We start from the raw sequence: 18,907 nt of genomic DNA, 5'->3' as shown, positions 1-18,907 counted from the left end.
AAATGAGTACTATTTTTAGAATCTTCCAGCATGAGCATAACTGTGTTTGGTGAACATTTGGTGCTTAATCAACTCCTTTTTGTTATTTTGGGCTACTGGATTAATTTGGAACTGTAATCGAACACATAACATCCCAAAGCCACGTGATAAGTGCCATGTTCAAATTTATGTGTATGCAAATTGGAAATCAAATATTAAAAAACTAAATAAAATGATTTTAGATTTTACGATTTATTGTCTTGATTATAAAAAGTTTTTGATTTGGTCCTATTACTTTATTTAGATTGGAGCTGTGGATGAAGCTCACCTACGTAGTAGTAAAGAACATGGCCTTGTAACTCTATTACTTATTTATGTTGTTTGGAATTAGCGACTCACCAAACTAAATTGCACTTTTGGCTACTCTGTGACAGTTTTAACATTCGTATTCAGCACGGTTCAGATTTATTCACGTTATATTGTTCTAGCGAAATATACCCGTCCTGAAACCTATGGGGACATACTACTCATGTTCACTCCGTTGTTTGCCTGTGTGGATATTTCGTGTGAGGACATTGTGGTCCTCATGAATTAAGGGTTCCTTTGCCACCTTCTTGGTTGTGTCTGATAATTTCTTAATTGGAGGATCTATTGTTTGAGCCTTAATGATGTTAATTTTCATGTTAAGTATGTTTTGATTTCCTTTAAATTATCTTGTTTTTTTTCTTTGATTGTGATGTAATTAAGTTTAGGTTGAGCCTCTTATATTTTTATCGGGTTATCTTTCCTTAGTACAGAACATGTATTGGGAATTACCATTCACACTTTGCTAGGCTTGAGAGTTATTGTTTTTCTCTGTGGCATTATTGTCTCTGACCTTTCTGTCACTTGGCCAGTTGTTCTCTAAATCACTTGCAAGGTGATTGTCTTTTCCTGTTCCTGTGTGTGGGCGGGCAGTTTTTAGCTTTCAAGCTTAAGTGGGGATTGTTGTTGTTAATTGGATTATGGTGGACGTAACCATGCTATATGATTTAATTAACTGTTGATATTTTTGAGGTTCTTGCTTGCTAGTGGACTTCATTTATACTGGCATTTTCTGTTAGTTTTGGCTGTACTAATTTTCTTGGATTTTTGTCAGTAATTAACTTAAGTAGCCTATGCCTTTGGGGTTTAAGGTGATGTTATGAGTATACTACTTATATCATTATTGTGTAACCTTATTTATTCTCATCCTTTTTTTCCCCCCTTTCTTAGTTCCTTCCTTTTTTGTCTTGGGAAGGCTTGACCTTGCATTTGAATGGTAATTTATTAAAGGGTAGGTAGTGTGGAGAAAGTTGCTATTATATTAAAGTTTAGGCTAGGTTTTATTTCTTATACTGGATCCAGTTTATTTGTTAATTAGTTTGTTACTGTTTCAATTTTTTTCTCTCTGTTATTTCATCCTTCTATTGATGGATTATGTAAGTGGTGTGGACCAACCTTATCATTAAATTCAAACTCCTTTATTGATTATTATTATCATTTGTAGGCTAATTTTATTCTTCTTTTGTCCTGGATTTCTACTACCTTCTTTTTTATGGGGTGGGTTTTTCAGCAAGGCTTTCCTGTGGGCTGTTCTGGGAATTCATTTCTTCTGGGTTTAAGTTCTTGTCTATTTTGCTGGTGATCTTGTGTATTTCTTATATTGCTGCGAGATTTTGTTGTTCACTCTCGCCTGTTCTTTACACTGTGCACTACCTGGAACTAATTATTTAGTAGCGTGTTAGTCTGGGGGTGACAGTGTTATGGTAGCAGAGCCATTCACCAAGGAGCCGGACAAGAATTTTGTTCCCCTATATTTTTCATTTAAAAAAAATAAGCTACCACCACCACCACCACCACAATTTCATTGGATATAGACTAAAATTGTATAAGAGTTTTCCACTGATATTATAATTTTATATTTCAGCAAATAAATTTACAAAATATAAATGTGTGCTTTCTGAATATCCTTGATATCCATCTATTCAGAATATTGTATTTTTAAAAAATTAAATTTATTTTTAATTAGGAATAGGGAAAAGTCATCCAACACTGCTAGGGCTCGCTGCAGTGGCACACACACGGTATGGAGGTTGATGCTCTGTTGTCGCTAGTGCCTCACTCAGTTGTTCATACAATGCTGCCAACTGTTACTCCAAGCACTCTTACTGTATTGGTCTGCGCTCATCCTGGCTAACGACAAAACCTATGCATAGCATAGAGCAGGGATGGCGAGCCTATGACACGCGAACACGACTTGTGTGTCACGCCGCACAACACACTAACATATTTTAATGTTTTAACATGTAATAAATAAGTAAAAAACCTACCAACATAGCATTAACATTATGCTTTAATAAATTATGTCACAATTAACTATATGGCCATATTTTCTACAAATTCTATTAGGTTAAAGCAAAATATGTCTTGTTCTTAAAATTTACCTGTTTTTTGAAATGTAATTTTTAGCGACATTTACAAAACGGAAAACATCAAACATTCAGCAGAATGGATTTATACGTAATGCAATTTAATACCTAAATTAAGTCAAATGAGCAGGTTTCATGATGATTTTATAGGAAAATAACTGGTGGCACACCAGACAGTAAACAGTAATAAACAAAACCTTAATTGACATGCTAGTCAGAAAAGGTTTGCCATCCCTGGCATCAAGCCTCTCGAAGCGAGTGTGCCTCGCAAAACAGGGCACTTTCTTGTGTTAGGCCTAGAACATAGCTCTAACAGCAAAGGCAATGTTCAGGAGATCTTATTTTTCGATATTGGTAACATCTACCTGAGCTGAATTCTGGAAGTGATGCCATATTTAATAAATTTCAGCCAATAGTAGTGGCTGTTGACACCAGTGGTATGGAAAATGTTGCATAATTTCTGATATTTCCCTATAAAAGTTTATATATTGTTATGGGCAAGTTGGTGGATCCATGGCATTAAGAGTGAAAACTTCTCTCTCCTACATTTAATACAAGGTAAGATTTCTACAATTTACCTTTTCTAATTATGAAATTTATGCTGAGGACTTTTTCTCTACTTTTATCTACATTTGTTCAAATAAATCACAGAGGATTTGCAAAATGTCTGGATTTTAGGATTTAGGGATAATGAATTCCCATTCCACTTTTCGTCAGAGGCTGCCAAATGACATAATCAAGAATTATTGTTTACCAAGCAAACATAAGATAACATTTCATATAATTTAGAAGTTAACGTACATTCTTCACTAAACGTACAAGTACAGCTACTGAAACTTTCAAAATGGTAAGAGCAATGTAAGATATTAACCCTGGAGAGGGCGCGTCACAGTCTTTTCGACCGAGTTCAGAGATAAATGTTTATGGTACTTAACATAGCAGGCCGCTAGCTTCCATCTGCTCAGTACCTTACATTGGACTCATTCACTATCAGTGTGCGTAAACAATTCACCCCTCACGCTCCTCAGTTTCAGCCTGAGTGCATTGTCTGACGGACCTGGTCTAAAAGTCCTGGTGCACCCCAAGATATGTGCGCGCTTATGAGTTAAGGGAAGAATGAGGAATGAAACACACCTAAATATCGATTATATTTTTATTCTCATATTGTGTTGCTTAGCCTTTAGAAATTATACTCCCAAAGGTTTGAATGTAAATTAAATCTCTACGTCTATTAAATGACTCAAAGCTGTTGATGATGCACACAGGCCACACCCACTTTTCACAACATGCAGTCATAACAGCTCAAGTCTTGTATTTATTGCTATTTATCCTTGCATATCAGCAAAATTCTGTACTGGAAGGCGTAATATAACTACAACTTGACCGGCAAAGTTCACGTCTGTGTTTATGATTTAGAAGGCTGTGAAATTGGCGCGAGTATTGCTGTAGTTGATGATGATTCTTCAGCTTGTTGTTTAAAGGAGCCTAACATCTTGGTCGTTGATGATGATTCTTCAGCTTGTTGTTTAAAGGAGCCTAACATCTTGGTCATCAGCTCCTAATGGTATGAAATGAGACAAAATGTAATGACAAATTAAAAGTCCAAAATCCTCCAATGACCAGAATTCAAAACGTGAGGACGAAGAATGAATGGATGGATATGAATTTAAAACAATCAGTGGATCCAAACCATAATGCCTCACATTCACAGAAACTGACGTAAATTAATAGTATTACTGACCAAGGGACTGCTTCTATAGCACAATACTGAATCGATGATGCTTGTAGTCCAAAGGAGTCCAAAATCCAAGTCATCGGCCCCTCATAATGGTACTTATCACTAGGAAAGTAGAACCATGGTATGTGTCATGTTGCGGTACTAATCAAAAGAAGCGTAGACTTGCGGTATTCCACACATTATGGTACTACTCACAGGTAATGAAATTCGCACATAGAACACAGACCTATGGTGTTTCGCACATTGGGGTGCCATTTACAGGCAACGCAAACCTATGGTGTTCATCACATAAGTGTACTAATAATAGGCAAGCCAGAACCATGGTGTCGCTCATATAGTGGTACTAATCACAGGTACTGTAAAAGCCGACAGCGCACTCTGTTGCTACTAATCACAAACCTATTTTGTACCTAACATAGTGGTACTACGTGCAAGTAAAAGCGACCTATGGTGTTCCTCGCATGGTGGTACTAATTACGAGTAGCCTCATGGTTCGAATTCGATCATCCCTTGGATGCCCCTTATAGTCGCCTCTTACGACAGGCAGGGCATACTATGGGTGTATTTTTCGTCTGCGTCCCTCACCCACAGGGGGTAGAGAGAAAGAAAAATGAAGAAGAAAAGAGAATGGATCCGTCACTTCGAAGAATGAAGTAACAGACGAAGAAAGGCAAGGGCCACGAAGGGGATGAAAATGAAGGACTCCCTAGGCCTCGAATGCTCTAATACCATCGGGGTCGGAAAAGAACAAGAGTTGACCAAGGGAGGTCGGACAGGATAGAAGAAAGTGAGAAGCCTAGCACAAGTAAGTGGAAGCAATGCCAAGACTCAGCTAAGGGCTAAATGGTCGCCAAACCACGCTCCTGAGTTGAGAGCCCCTGGGGCCCTTTTAGTTGCCTCTTACGACAGACACAGGATACCGTGGGTGTATTCTCCGTCTGCGTCCCCCACCCACAGGGAGTATTGCTGTAGTTGACATATATGTGGTTGCCATGTGACTTGCTACGTATTGTTGAGTCTTTATATGAGGGGTGTTCATGGTAACAACTAATATGTCTAGAAGTATCAGAATTTTTAGGAAACACAAGAAATATTTGATTACTAATTTTTTGGAGGACGAAATGTGAACCAGACAAAAGCGATGTAAATAATCCTGTGGCTAGTATCTCCACACCTCCAAGTGAGTCTAAATCTAAGCTGAAGAAACGCTTGGAATGTGACAAATTATTACAGTGATGAACTGGAGGAAAATAGTGGATTTAGATTCATTGATATCCAGCCACACAGTCTACCTGAACCAGTTTTATTAGCAATAAAGCCGGTCTACCGAGCCCTTTTGAAATCCCAACCTCTCCGCCGATGTCTCCATAGAAAAGCACTAAATCCAAATGAATCCCTGAACACACTGATATGGATACGATGTTGTAAAATCTTTTGCTTCTTCACCACTCCCAGAATTAACACAAATGATGCTGTTCTTTTCTACACTGATGGAAATGAGCAAAGAATTATTACTATTCTAAATATGGGCTTCAAGACTGGAGTATGCATATGTCGCATCCTCAGAACTGTCGACCAAAAACATGCTGCTGCAGCCAAAACCGAAGTTCTGGCTGGAATGAAACAAAGAAGGCAGCAAAAGAGAGGTGAAAAGAGAACAGAAGATGAGAAAGACATACAGTTCTGGACCATTTTAGCTCAACAAACCAAGTTTTATGAGCAACAAACTTTCATTCATGATTTCCGGTATTTCCATTTTTTTTAACAAATGTTCCTTTTTGTCTGACACTATGAAAGCTCAATGAAATTTTTTTTACACTTAATAAACTAATAAGAACACATTTTACCGCAACATAAATGGTATATTTAAAAAAATAACATTTTAAAAAGGCATCTGTTGAACATTTTTCACTAAAATTTTACATGCAAAATTTTTTAATGTTTTACAAATGATATTATACCAAGAAAAATATCCTTGCACCTATTTGTTTAAACACTATTGGTGAGATTAAATTTCAATATTCAGAAAATTTGATTTGAAGGTTTCTTGAAAAAAGGTACATAAATTGGGATTCAAAATTAAAATTTGGAATTTCAAATAAACTCGAAATTTTGAGATAGAAATCTGAAAATTTCAGAACTTGCAGCTAATTGTATTAGAAATGCGGCTATCAATTCTAATGTGTATGCGAATTGTGGTATGGGAGATATATGGTATTTTCCGTGCACATGCATAAGGTGAGATGGGGCAAGAGCATTTCCGGGGCAAGTGCATCCCTGGTCCATTATATATTTGTCCATTTGAAACTCGTTGTGCCATCTCTTGGAGAGTTTCGTCTGCGTCCCCCACCCACAGGGGGAGAAAAAAAGAAAATAGAATGGATCCGTCACTTCGAAGAATGAAGTAACAGACGAAGAAACTAGGACAACTAGTTCGTCAGGGAAGGAAAATATCACAGTCCTATTTTGTTGTAATGCAAATGGCGATAATGGCCCTCCATTAATAATTTTTCGAGGGAAACATGTATGAGACCAATGGACAGCACCAGCAGGAACTGGATTTCCAGGCACGACATATGCAGCTACAGCCAATGGCTGGATGGAAAGTGATGTTTTCGAGAACTATTTTAAGAAAAGTTTTCTTACTTGCGTTGGATAAGAGCGACCAGTGCTCCGAATACATGACGGCCATTCAACTCATGTAGGTCTAAAACTGATTCAAATGGCTAGGAAAGAAAATGTGGTAATAATCAAGTTGCCACCCCATTCAAGCCATCTTTTACAACCGTTAGATTTGAGTGTCATGAAGTCTCTGAAAACTTGCTGGGATGCGACACTTAAATCATGGCAGAGAAAACATATTGGGCAGAAGCTTCCCAAGAGTGAATTTTCAAAAACGGTAGGAAACATTTGGAATGAAATACCTAGGGATATAATTTGCAATGGGTTTAAGAAAGGTGGAATCTATCCTTTCAATGATGCAGCAGTACAAGAAGAGAGATTTGTTCCAACAGCCCTTAGGAGATGAAAGTTAAGGGACACTGGGACTGAAATTTTGGCGAAATATATGTAAAATATTGATTTTCGGCTTTTTCCATATTAATACACCCCTAACCCCCGCGGATCAGATAGCAGTGTTTTCATCCAAATTCCTCCATTTTTAAAGCTCTAGCGTAGCTTTTAAATGCCTGGCGTGCAGTCCTTTAAACGCCCACTTTCATTCGACTCACGATCAGCGCACATTAGTGGTGTATTCAAGCAGATTTCACGATTTCATTTCATAAGAATAATTTAAAAAGGCCTCCTACATTTGTCGGTCTGCATTTTGCTGCTTTCTAGTGGAGGAAGTAGGCACTTTTACTACGTAAACTATATAAGAACTACAAAAGTTTGAAAAATCCGAATGAAAATTACAGGTGGTGGTGTGGCCTTGCATAATATATTGAGTAAATTTTTATGCCTATTTTCAAAGACAGTGATTACTTATTAAAGAAATATTTATTAGTTTCAACATTATTTATGACTATTTCTGTACATACCATGTGCAAATCCTGTTTGTTTACAAACAAGTTGTTTTCCAGTTTGATTGTGTTGAGGTATTGGAGTATTTTCTACTATTGTTTGGTGTTGTTCTGTGGTGAAATGCATACAATAAGTTCTCAGTGGCGTAAGCCAAAATCCAAAAGTAGGAGAAAACAAGAAATTTCTTTGAGATTCTCAGCTGGCAATACAGGTTATAAGCATTGCCCATTATTTTAAAAAATTGCTTTTTTCTCTGTTTCATTTTTCAGGCATTCAAAATGTTACACGCATCATAAATCTTACGATATTGCTTTCAAAATTTGCATGTATTATCTTCATTGCATTGACTATAAACCTGCGGATCGATTTTTGGATTGCACTTTTGGTCTGGCTGCAAAAAATTTCAAACTTAAAAAATTGAAGATTTTTTGTAGATTAAAAACTTGGATATGAAAAAAATTTATTTCTTCATACTCATTAATGCAATTCAAAAAAGAATCCGTAGGTTTCTTCCAATTGTATTAATGCAATAGAATATTACCTAAAAGTTACACTATCTTGATTGGTGTAATGCGGCAGACCTTTATAAATATTGAATAATTTGCACATGAAAATGTATAAAATAATTAATATCTCAAGAACTAATCAACTTGCAATGCTCAAATTTACCACAGTGGTTTATGTTATGACTATTCATAAGCATACAAAATTTCAAAGCTGTACCTCAGTTTATATAGAATTTGGAAATTTCAGTCCCAGTGTCCCTTAAGAACAACAATATCTAACAATAATACTGTAGAGTTAGTGCTTTGGCTGCTGAAACTACCCCTTGAACATCAGGAGATGACAATATTTTTGTTCGTGCTTCAGCAACCGAACCCATCCCTTCAACATCAGGAGATATCCAGCACACTGAACCTGTTGCTAGTATTAATGGCAGGCATCAAGCAAGCACTACTTTCGAGGAATTATTACTAGCTTCCATTAAACTATCCTCACCGCGTGAAAAGACAAAATGAAAGAAAATCGCTATTGGTTTTGAAGTTATCACAAATGATGTTATCAAGCGAATGATGATGTGCGAAAAGGTGGAAAAGGGAAATGAAAAGAATAAAGAACGAAAGAAGATCAAGAAACATACAAAAACTATTGTTCATGATTCGTCAGATAGTGACACCTGTACTCCTCCTCCGAATTCAAGTGACGACTACCTGACCCAACTTGTAGAGCAAGAATTGGATGATTTGAGGACGTTCACAACTGGGGAAGAAATCCATCTGAACAGAGATTAGAAGACTGGATCTTGGTAAATCATTGTGGCAAGAAATCTTCAAAACACTTTGTGACACAAATCTTATCATTTAATGATGAAGGAAACCCTACAGTAAAATTTGTTAAGAAAGGCTTCTGAAAGCTCGCACACCCCAGCTTTCTCGTATCCAGACAATGAAGATATCAGTGATATTTTAGAAGATGAAATAGTGTCTATTATCCCTACGCCATCTGTAGACCGCAGGGGTAAACTGTTGTTTCACATTTCCTTTACTCAGAACAACATTCAGTGAATGGGTGAAGAGTGAAACTTAATTTGACGATTTTTTATGACAGACCATGAGTGAAACTTACTTTTGATTTATTAATAAAGAGATTGAAACATATCATTAAGTTATTTAAATGAATATTTACTCGTTGAGGGGCTGTCTTGACATACTTTCAGTCATGATGTGGGAAGTGTGAGGGAAGAAGCCAGATAAGCATAGAAAAAAAGGAAAGATAAAAATGAACACAGGTGGTAAAAGACTATGAACACAGAGCAAACAAAGAAGAGGAGGAGCAAATGAATATTTGCAGTCTGCTGTTAGTGACAATGTTTAATTTTCGTTTCTTTATTTTAAAAATTTGATAAACAATTTTTAACGTGCCTTGATACATTTATTTTTCTGTCGACATTTATTTTCCTTGTAACTTATTTGGTGTAACTTAACTTGATTTTACAGTTTGTTTTTAGTTATTGGTAAGCTAATAAATTGCTTTGAAACCTAAGCAACTTACTCACTAATAAATGTAAATGGTGGTGGTGATTATTGTTTTAAGAGGAAGTACAACTAGTCAACCATCCTCTAATAAATGTAAGAAATGCCAGTTTTTGTCTTTAATTTTCATATTCTTGTGATATTTTTCCAATGGCTGTAATTTTGCGTCTTACACACCCCAACATAAATTTTGAAATGTGCATGTAATAGCGTAATAAGTAGAGGAAACAAACTTGCCCAACGATTATGTGTTATACATTTAATGGTAGAAAATGCAGGTTCATTTTGTACATTTTTAAGTAATGGCAAGGAACAAACAAGTGTGTATTGAAAAGTAGGAACAAACAACACAATAAACTAGAAAACAGGTCAGTCTGGGAAGAAGAAGCAACAGAAAGAGGAGACTAAGATGATCTCCACAACTTCACACACTCCAGTCTTCATGAAAATTGGCTCTCTCCTCATCAAACGCACTTCTTTTAAATCAACTTCTTCCCAGCCACATGATGAACTTGTTTCTACTTCGCAGCCTCAAGCAGTGATTACATATCAACACTCGTTGAGGGGCTGTCTTGACATACCTTCAGTCATGATGTGGGAAGTGTGAGGGAAGAAGCCAGATAAGCATAGAAAAAAAGGAAAGATAAAAATGAACACAGGTGGTAAAAGACTATGAACACAGAGCAAACAAAGAAGAGGAGGAGTCCAACAGGTTAATATAAGTGACAAACTGTCATGTATTTTCGATTGATTTTATGTTGCACCATCTCAGGCAGGTTTGTGGTGGTGGTGTAGGACAGTGATAAAAGAAGCAACCATGCCATTAAGTAATTGCTAGGTGTGAAAATGGGAAACCATGGAAAGCGATCTTCAGGGTTGCCGACAGTGGAGTTCGAACTAAAGTCGATTAATCTTGTATTCGCTGTTCCGTATTGACACCAATCTCGATAGAAAATAATTCTGGTTCCAACTTATTCAATACTAATGAATTAATGATTAGTATTAATAAGGTAGTAATGATCAGTATTAAAAGGTGGAACCAAAATTACGATTTGTTTTACATCACAATGACACACATACGTCTGTAATACCAATATAGTTGGTCAGTAAATAAAATGAAATGGCGTAGGGCTTTTAGTGCCGGGAGTGTCCGAGGACAAGTTCGGCTCGCAAGATGCAGGTCTTTCGATTTGACTCTCGTAGGTGACCTGCGAGTTGCGATGAGGATGAAATGATGATGAAGACAACACATACACTCAGCCCCCTTGCCAGCGAAGTTAACCAATGACTGTTAAAATTCTCGACCCTGCCGGGAATCAAACCCGGGACCCCTGTGACCAAAGGCCAGCACGCTACACATTTAGCGATGGAGCCAGACATAGTTGGTCAGTTATTGGACATTATAAATTTTCCAGCTATCTCATTTCTGGTTGCCAGTGTTTCACCCCAGTGTGCTAAGTTGGGCTCATCAGTTGGTAAAGAACACCTACCAAGATGCATGGCTAGTGGAAAACCGTGGAGGCCGCTGCGTAGGCTACTTGGAGCCACTGGCAGTGCCAATTCACTATGGTATTATAAATTTACTCATTCAAAACAAATATATCAGGTTCCCTGTGGGAATCAACGTCTATACTGTCCCCTTCAAAAGTGGTAAAAATTTATTTAGGGAAAATATTTCATTCCTACAGTAAGTTGGAACATTATTTCGTACGCCAGGAAGGGAGTTTCATCACTTCGAGTCGGCGAGAACCAGTTACCAGGTGACGGGAATTCCAGCTGGGCCAGAACGCAAGGAAGGGAAGCAGAGATAGTGTTAGCCAGTCGACCTTCAATCAGCCGTGCGTACCACGTGACCAGGTGAAATATGTTTCTATCATCCGATCAATACTGGCAAGGTCGCGTGACTGGGGACTATGGCAGCCAATCAGATGACAATATTCGTGTTAATGTAATGAGAAAAACCAATCAAGTGTAATTAAAGGACACACCTCTGTCTTAAGACGATGAAATCGTGGTAATTCCTAAGGAAATTTTATCCTGTTTTTCTACTTCTGAACTCAACGGTTGGGAATTATTCTGACTACAACTGCGGACGAGATAAAACGTACTTTACTTCACCGGAGAACTTCACCTCATTTAAAAGCCTTCAATATATATCAGACTGCAATTCAGACATGCTTAAATTCTGCCTACAATTAACTGAGTAAAAGTTAAGTTATTCCATTCATCTCAACAAGCATCGGTGTGTGTCCTGGACTTTTCTAAGACTTATTTATTAGTTTCAGCTTTCACGAGGAACTTCTACAGAGGAAACTATTGGTTCAAGCGCAAGTCAAGATGCCTGTCCTTCTACAATATGAATGCTGTTGTTTCCTGCACGCCAACGTGTCCTCAATGAACGAGTAATTATGTGAGGCACCTCAGACGCGGACGAGACCAGGTTCGATGGTGCGTAATGTGGTAATGCACTAAGTCATCAGCCCGAATCCAGAAGCCGACAGTCACCCAAGTAATATTTAAACATTGTTATTCTTTCTTTCTATCTGTAAATGTAAAAGTTGTAATGATATAGCCTCTACTTATTTGTTTAGTGTAATTTCTATTAGTTTGTCATAGTTAGAATTTTCCATTCCTTCTTTCCTTGGTGACGGTAGTTTGTGATGCTGAGTGTGTATTTTGGAATCTATTAGCTTGTTTTTGAAGTGAATGTCATCGAGAGATATTTCAACTATCCCGAGTTCATTGTGGCAGGAGAAATAAAATTAACTTGACCTCAACGTTAAACTAGGATGGTTTAAATGATTTTATATTTGAATTACGACCAGATGGGACAGTATTTCCGCAAATTTCATTATATGAGATTTCATTCCTCAATTATACGACGTATTGTTGGATTTGAGTGCGTTAGAGTCATCTAGATATTATCGTACAGTAGCTTTCGCATGTGTAATCTTGCGCGGCCAGGAATAATAATAATAAGAAGAATAAAAATAAACCAACCTAATTACCGGCTAAAAGAACATATAAGGTCATGAGCATAATGATATTTATTATTAAACAAGATTAATGTGTGCTCGTTTTGTATAAATATAGGCCTGGAAAATGGCAGTATCCGAACGATACACTTGTATGTTTCGCTGTGCTATTATAATTATTTGACTTGTAGATGGACATTATAAATTTTAGAGGATAATTTGTACATCCATTGTTGAGTCAATTTGAGAAGAAATATGTTATCTGACATAATTTCTTCGGTGTGAGCGCAGATTAATTGAGAGCCACAATTAGGGTAGGAGGATAAAAATAAATACCGCAGCTCATGAACCGCGTGCGTGTATTATTGATCTTGACATGTGTTATAGGCATTTTGACCGATAATTTTGGATGATTTCTGTTCGTAAAATTTCCATGAACATCGTCGTATGGTTAAATTCTTCAATAAAGTGATAATCTGTACTCTATCAATCTTGAGTTGAAGAGAGGAATTTTTCATGATATTGTCATTCTAATAATATTTTTCCCGACTTTGAATAAACTTGAAAATTAATTATCATGGGCTAGCATTCGTGTAAAATATATTTATAATACTACCGGGTACCTTTGTGTGAATATTGTGTGTGTGATTTGTCTATATTTTGCCTATTGTGATTTCTGATTGTCCATATTTGTGACAATGCTCTTCGCTGTTCGCGTGGATTTTTGGCCGATTCTATGCCAATTTCATTAGTTCACAGTTTGACGGAATATGAATCTTTAGTGAATTTTATTAGTTTTTAAGGAAGAATAGGGTCTTAGCTAGCGAATAAAATCAGATAAGTAAAAGGCAATGTCAGTGAATTGAATTCACAAAAATGGAATTTGTAAACGCAACATAACAAATTATTACGAGTTAACGAATGACATGTAGATTGACATAATGTCAAATTTAAGGTTATTGTATGAAGATTAGTCACTAAATAATTATGAAAATGAGTAAATTGACAAGTTTAAAGTCTAAGGAAGACAATATGACCATAAGTTTATGGAAGAAAATTTTTATTTTAATTTTTATAAGGGAGAGAAAATGATCATTTTCCAATACGACTCTAATGAAATCCGGTGATGAAATAAATTTAATTTTCAAGTAAATTTATTATTATTGGAGGAAATAATCTCAAAATAATTATTATTTTGTCATTTAATTAAATTTAAACTAAGAATTTTACGTTATACTTGCAGATTCAGGCATCTGATAACCCGTTAATTGAAGAAGTGTTCGTACTAGCAACGTCATAATGGAAGAAGAATTACACACAAACAAAAATTTCCTTTTCCCAGCTTTTGTAAATTCTATGTCAAATTTGAAGAGCAGTAGTTTAAATAAATGTATAAAACCTATTTAGCTTTCTTTCATTTGCCACTAGTTCTTCATCTATCCCTGCACTTAAAAATTCCGCACAGCCGATAAGCGAACGATCTACCCCGTGAGATCCTCGCTCACCGGCCGAGCTGAGCCCGGCATGACGGGTGCAATACCAACAGATACGTCTTACGGCAAAGATGAAATAGTAAAGGCCTAGGAGTGAGGAGGAAGCGGCCGTGGCCTTAATTAAGGTACAGCCACAGCATTGGCCTGGTGTGAAAATGGGAAAACATGGAAAACTATCTTCAGGGCTGCCGACAGTGGAGTTCGAACCCACTATCTCCTGGATGCAAGCTCACAGCTGCATGTGCCTAACCGCACGGCCAACTCGCCTGATTGAACCACATAAGTGAAGTTCAAACCCACAATCTTTGGAATGCAAGCCAACAGCTATATGGTCTGATCCGTGCAGTCAGTTCACTCGGTCGAGTCAAGTATAGGAAGACAGGAATATGAACAGTAACAAATAATAGGACAGACACTGACCTGTCCTAGAGTCTATGCTCGGAAGCAGAAATGAGATCATCGGGAGGCTGAGAAGAAGTGGATGTAAAAGATCGAGGATTGATGAGGGGAGAACTCATCTATGTAAAGACATGGAGATTGTCCTTGTCCTTTTGTGTTTTCATGTTTGTCCTCAGCTCTTTTCGGTTCCTCTTCTTACACTGACTTGTCACTGTGTCTGTCCTAATAGATGTTTGTATCTATTGTATGACCATCACAAATGAGGAACTCTTGAAGAAGACAGGGGAAACCCACATAAAACAGCTCCAAAAGGGGACACAGGCTATAAGTCAAGTAAGTCATCTTTTGTACATTTAAGGTATCAACCAAGAATAAGAAATTGCTGGGACTCAAAAAGTAAAAGCACTGTCTTTAAAACTGATTTAGATCTTACAGTTAAATAGATTTCAGAAGATGCTGATGAGAATAAGTGGTTCATACTTACCAGAGAAGCAGTTCAAAGTATCACCTCGACCATTAAATGATTTCACTGGCTGCAAAAGATCAATAACAATAATTACTGAACTGTAAGCAAGAATTTTATTAATAACATATTTTAAATCCTGATATTCACTAAATAAAATGTTCAGATCCTATGAAAGAATGTAAATTAAATAAATTAGGGTCATAGCCAGGGGAAGGTTACTGGGGGGTTAGAACCACCCCCCCATGATGGAATTTTTACAAAAATAAAATAAACAAACTGACAATAAACATTCAGAGGCATAATTGTAGAACCAAGAGATCTGTAATTCACCTGTATTAGTGTCCTTATAATGACAAGTCATGCATGCACCTCCATTGAGTTCTACATCATTTTGTAACTACAAAACCCCCAATCAGCAGATCCTGGCTACACTACTGATACAAATACCCCTATGAGGAACAGGTAAGTTGTAAGATCCATGCGGTATTGGTAGCCAAACAAGGACTGAGTCATGATTAACTACCGAGTAGATCACATGGGATTTTCTGAATAATACATCACCAATGGGTGATAGTAACAACAATAGGTGCCAGATAGGCTACACAGAAAATTTCAAGGCTGGGGACAAACCAAAGTTGTAAAGTTGGGTTAGTTCAATCAATCTATAACTTACAATACATCAGCTATCGTACGATAAAAATTTCATTATGATCTGTATTGACAATAGTTACAATTGATAAGTAAAATGGGTCCATCTATTCAATACCACACTTATAAAACATTTAACTATACTTCTTCTTCTTCCTGAAACGTTTCTGCTTATGCAGGTCGTTCACAGAGCCTCTTCCAATCTTTTCTTCATTTCCCCACAAACTAACATTCAACACTGTCTGCCATTGTAGTCCTCTCTGATTTACGTCATCCTCCACCTGATCCCTCCATCTTGTTCGTGGTCTTCCAATTGGTCTTCTTCCAGATTCTGTCCATTCCAGAGCTCTTCTTGGAAATCTTTCTTGTCCCGTTCTTTTGACGTGACTGAACCATTTCAGCCCATTTCTCTCCATAGTTTCATTTAGGAGGTTGATGTGTAGTGTGTTTCATATTGTTTCAGTTCTTATCTTGTCCCTCCTCGTTTTACCCAAAGATCCTACGCAGAAAGCGTATCTCTGTTGCTCGTAATCTACTCAGATAATTTTTTGTCCTAACTGTACTAATTATATGACAATGTAACTGATTTTTGACCAAATATAGTTACATGTTTTCTTAGTGTGGTATTGAATAGGTGGACGCATTTTACCTACCAACTGATACATCAGCCATGGCAAAAATGTGACTGGCAATTACATTTTGACTCACTTTGCATTTCCTTTGCCTCTTAACCTCACCATGTTGGTTTCTCCTAAGATAGTCTGTAATTCAGAGGAAATGTCATCAGTTCAAGGTGCCTTTTTCCTATTTAGGGCTCTCAAAGCTCTGTTGAATTCGGACTTCAAAGCTGGGTCCCCCATTTCATCAGCATCAACTGCCTCTTCTTGTTCCAGAACCATATCCTCTATGTCTTTATCTTGATGCAACCACTGGATATGTTCCATCCATCTTCCTGCCTTCCCTACAAGTGGTTTTCCATCTGAGCTCTTAATATTCATACATCTAGTCTTCCTTTCTCCAAAGGTTTCCTTCATTTTCTTGTATGCAGCATCTACCTTTCCTAGGACCATACAACCTTCAACATCCTTGCACTTGTCTTTCAGCCATTCTTCCTTAGCTGTCCTGCACTTTCTATCCACTTCATTTTTTAATCACCTGTATTCTTAGAGTCGTTCCCATGTACAAAGGAAGGGAGCATCAACAATCCCTCACTCTTGCTGCTTGTAGATCTTTGCTTGACGAAGATGCAATTGCCATATCATATAAAATATTGTTGTTGTTGTTAGTCATTTAGTCGCTTTCGACTCTCCGTGACCCCATAGACCAAAGTGCGCCATTTCTTCCTGTCATATACTATTTTCCGAAGTCTTTCTAAATTGAGAGCCGTGGCTTCCTTGATGCCATTAATCCACCTCATCCGTTGTCGCCCTCTTCTCCAGTTACCATCAGTCTTTCCCAGCATTAAGGTCTTTTCCAGTGAATCATGTTTTCTCATAATATGACCGAAGTACTTCAGTTTTTGTCCGAGTATTTGACCTTCCAGTGAACAGCCTGGGTTGATTTCCTGTAATATGGACTTATTAGATCTCTTCGCAGTCCATGGAACTCTAAGGAGTTTTCTCCAACACCACAGTTCAAATGCGTCTATTCTTCGACGCTCAACCTTTCTTACTGTCCAGGTTTCACTTCCGTACATTGCTACTGGGAAGACCATAGCCTTCACTATATGAATCTTCGTTCTTAAAGTTACGTCTCTACTCTTGAAAATGTTATCAAGGTTGGCCATTGCCTTCCTCCCAAGGAGCAAGCGTCTCTTAATTTCATGGCTGCAATCGCCGTCAGCAGTTATTTTGGAGCCCAAGTAGATGAAACTAGGAACAACCTCCATTGTTTCACCATTTATATGCCAGGAGGTGATAGGTTTAGTTGCCATGATCTTTGTTTTCTTGACATTCAACCTTAGTCCAGCTTTTGCACTTTCTTCTTTCACCTTCATTAGTAGATACTTAAGTTGTTCTTCACTTTCTGCTAACAGGGTGGTGTCATCAGCATATCTAAGGTTATTTATATGTCTCTCACCAATTTTAACTCCAGTTTCTGTTTAATCAAATTTGGCATTCCTCATCACATACTCTGCATATAAGTTGAATAAATAAGGTGACAATATGCAGCCTTGACGTACACCTTTCTCAATCTTGACTCATTCAGTTGTTCCATATAGGGTTCTCACTGTAGCTTCCTGATCAGAGTAGAGATTTCTCATAAGGCAAATAAGATGATCTGGTACTCCCATAGTCTTGAGTACTTGCCACAATTTATTGTGGTCAACACAGTCAAAGGCTTGAGCATAGTCAATAAAGCACAAGTACAGGTCTTTCTGGAATTCTCTTGCTTTCTCCATAATCCAGCGAATATTAGCAATTTGATCTCTGGTTCCTCTGCCTTTGTGGAAACCAGCTTGTTATCATACAAAATATTATCACTTAAATGGCCTGTCTAAACATTACGTTTCTTCTGTATCAAGGTCATCTTCAGCTTGATGTACAAGAAGTGAAGGCATACATATAAAATAAGAATAAAACTAATAACTTTATTTGAGTGAACACCAGTAGTACGAAGATTTCATGAGAATGTAAAGAAATAAATGTGCCTTCATCAATATATGAACAAATTTACGATCTCCACATGATTGAATGAGTGTGTTCTTTGGACTGTACCTAGTGTATGCCGACGACACCCTACTTGTAGCTACAAACAGAAGTGCAGGGCTGTGTTCAAACATGGAGTGAACGCCTAAGACAATACGGCCTGGGTCTAAATATTAAGAAGACCGAGTGGCCTACCTGGAAACTAACCCAAGCACATCCATTGCCACAATCAATGGTCAAGATCTAGTGAAAAACTGCTTCCAATATTTAGGACCCTGCCTGCAAAGTGATGGTGGCATTCCTAGAATGAAGGTAGTATGGTTTAGATGGAGGAAGAGTCACAGGAGTACTGTGCGACAGGTATGTACTGGTCCACGTCAAATCAAAGGTGCACTGCACTACAGTTTGTCCAGCAGCGTTCCTGAGACCTGGCCAGCACCAAAAGCGCTGAGCACCCTTTGCACACTGTGGAGATGTGCATGTTATATTTGTCTCTTGGCGTTGCACTCCTTGATCATATGACCAACAACACAACACAACCCAACAGCAGATGAAA

General features: G+C 37.5%; 1 protein-coding gene across 1 annotated transcript in view; it reads right to left on the bottom strand.

The window, feature by feature from the left end:
* Positions 1 to 18,907, bottom strand: part of Zwilch (zwilch kinetochore protein) — a 117,516-nt gene that overhangs the window by 79,759 nt on the left and 18,850 nt on the right. The window contains exon 2 of the mRNA XM_067153456.2: positions 15,074 to 15,122. Within this exon, the coding sequence (XP_067009557.2) occupies positions 15,074 to 15,122 (49 nt within the window). The remainder of the gene's footprint in view (positions 1 to 15,073; positions 15,123 to 18,907) is intronic.

This window comes from Anabrus simplex, chromosome 9 (genome assembly GCF_040414725.1).
Source record: "Anabrus simplex isolate iqAnaSimp1 chromosome 9, ASM4041472v1, whole genome shotgun sequence".
Lineage (NCBI taxonomy): Eukaryota > Metazoa > Arthropoda > Insecta > Orthoptera > Tettigoniidae > Anabrus > Anabrus simplex.
Note: the sequence above shows the minus strand (reverse complement) of the source record. Positions and strands in the feature narration are given on the sequence as shown.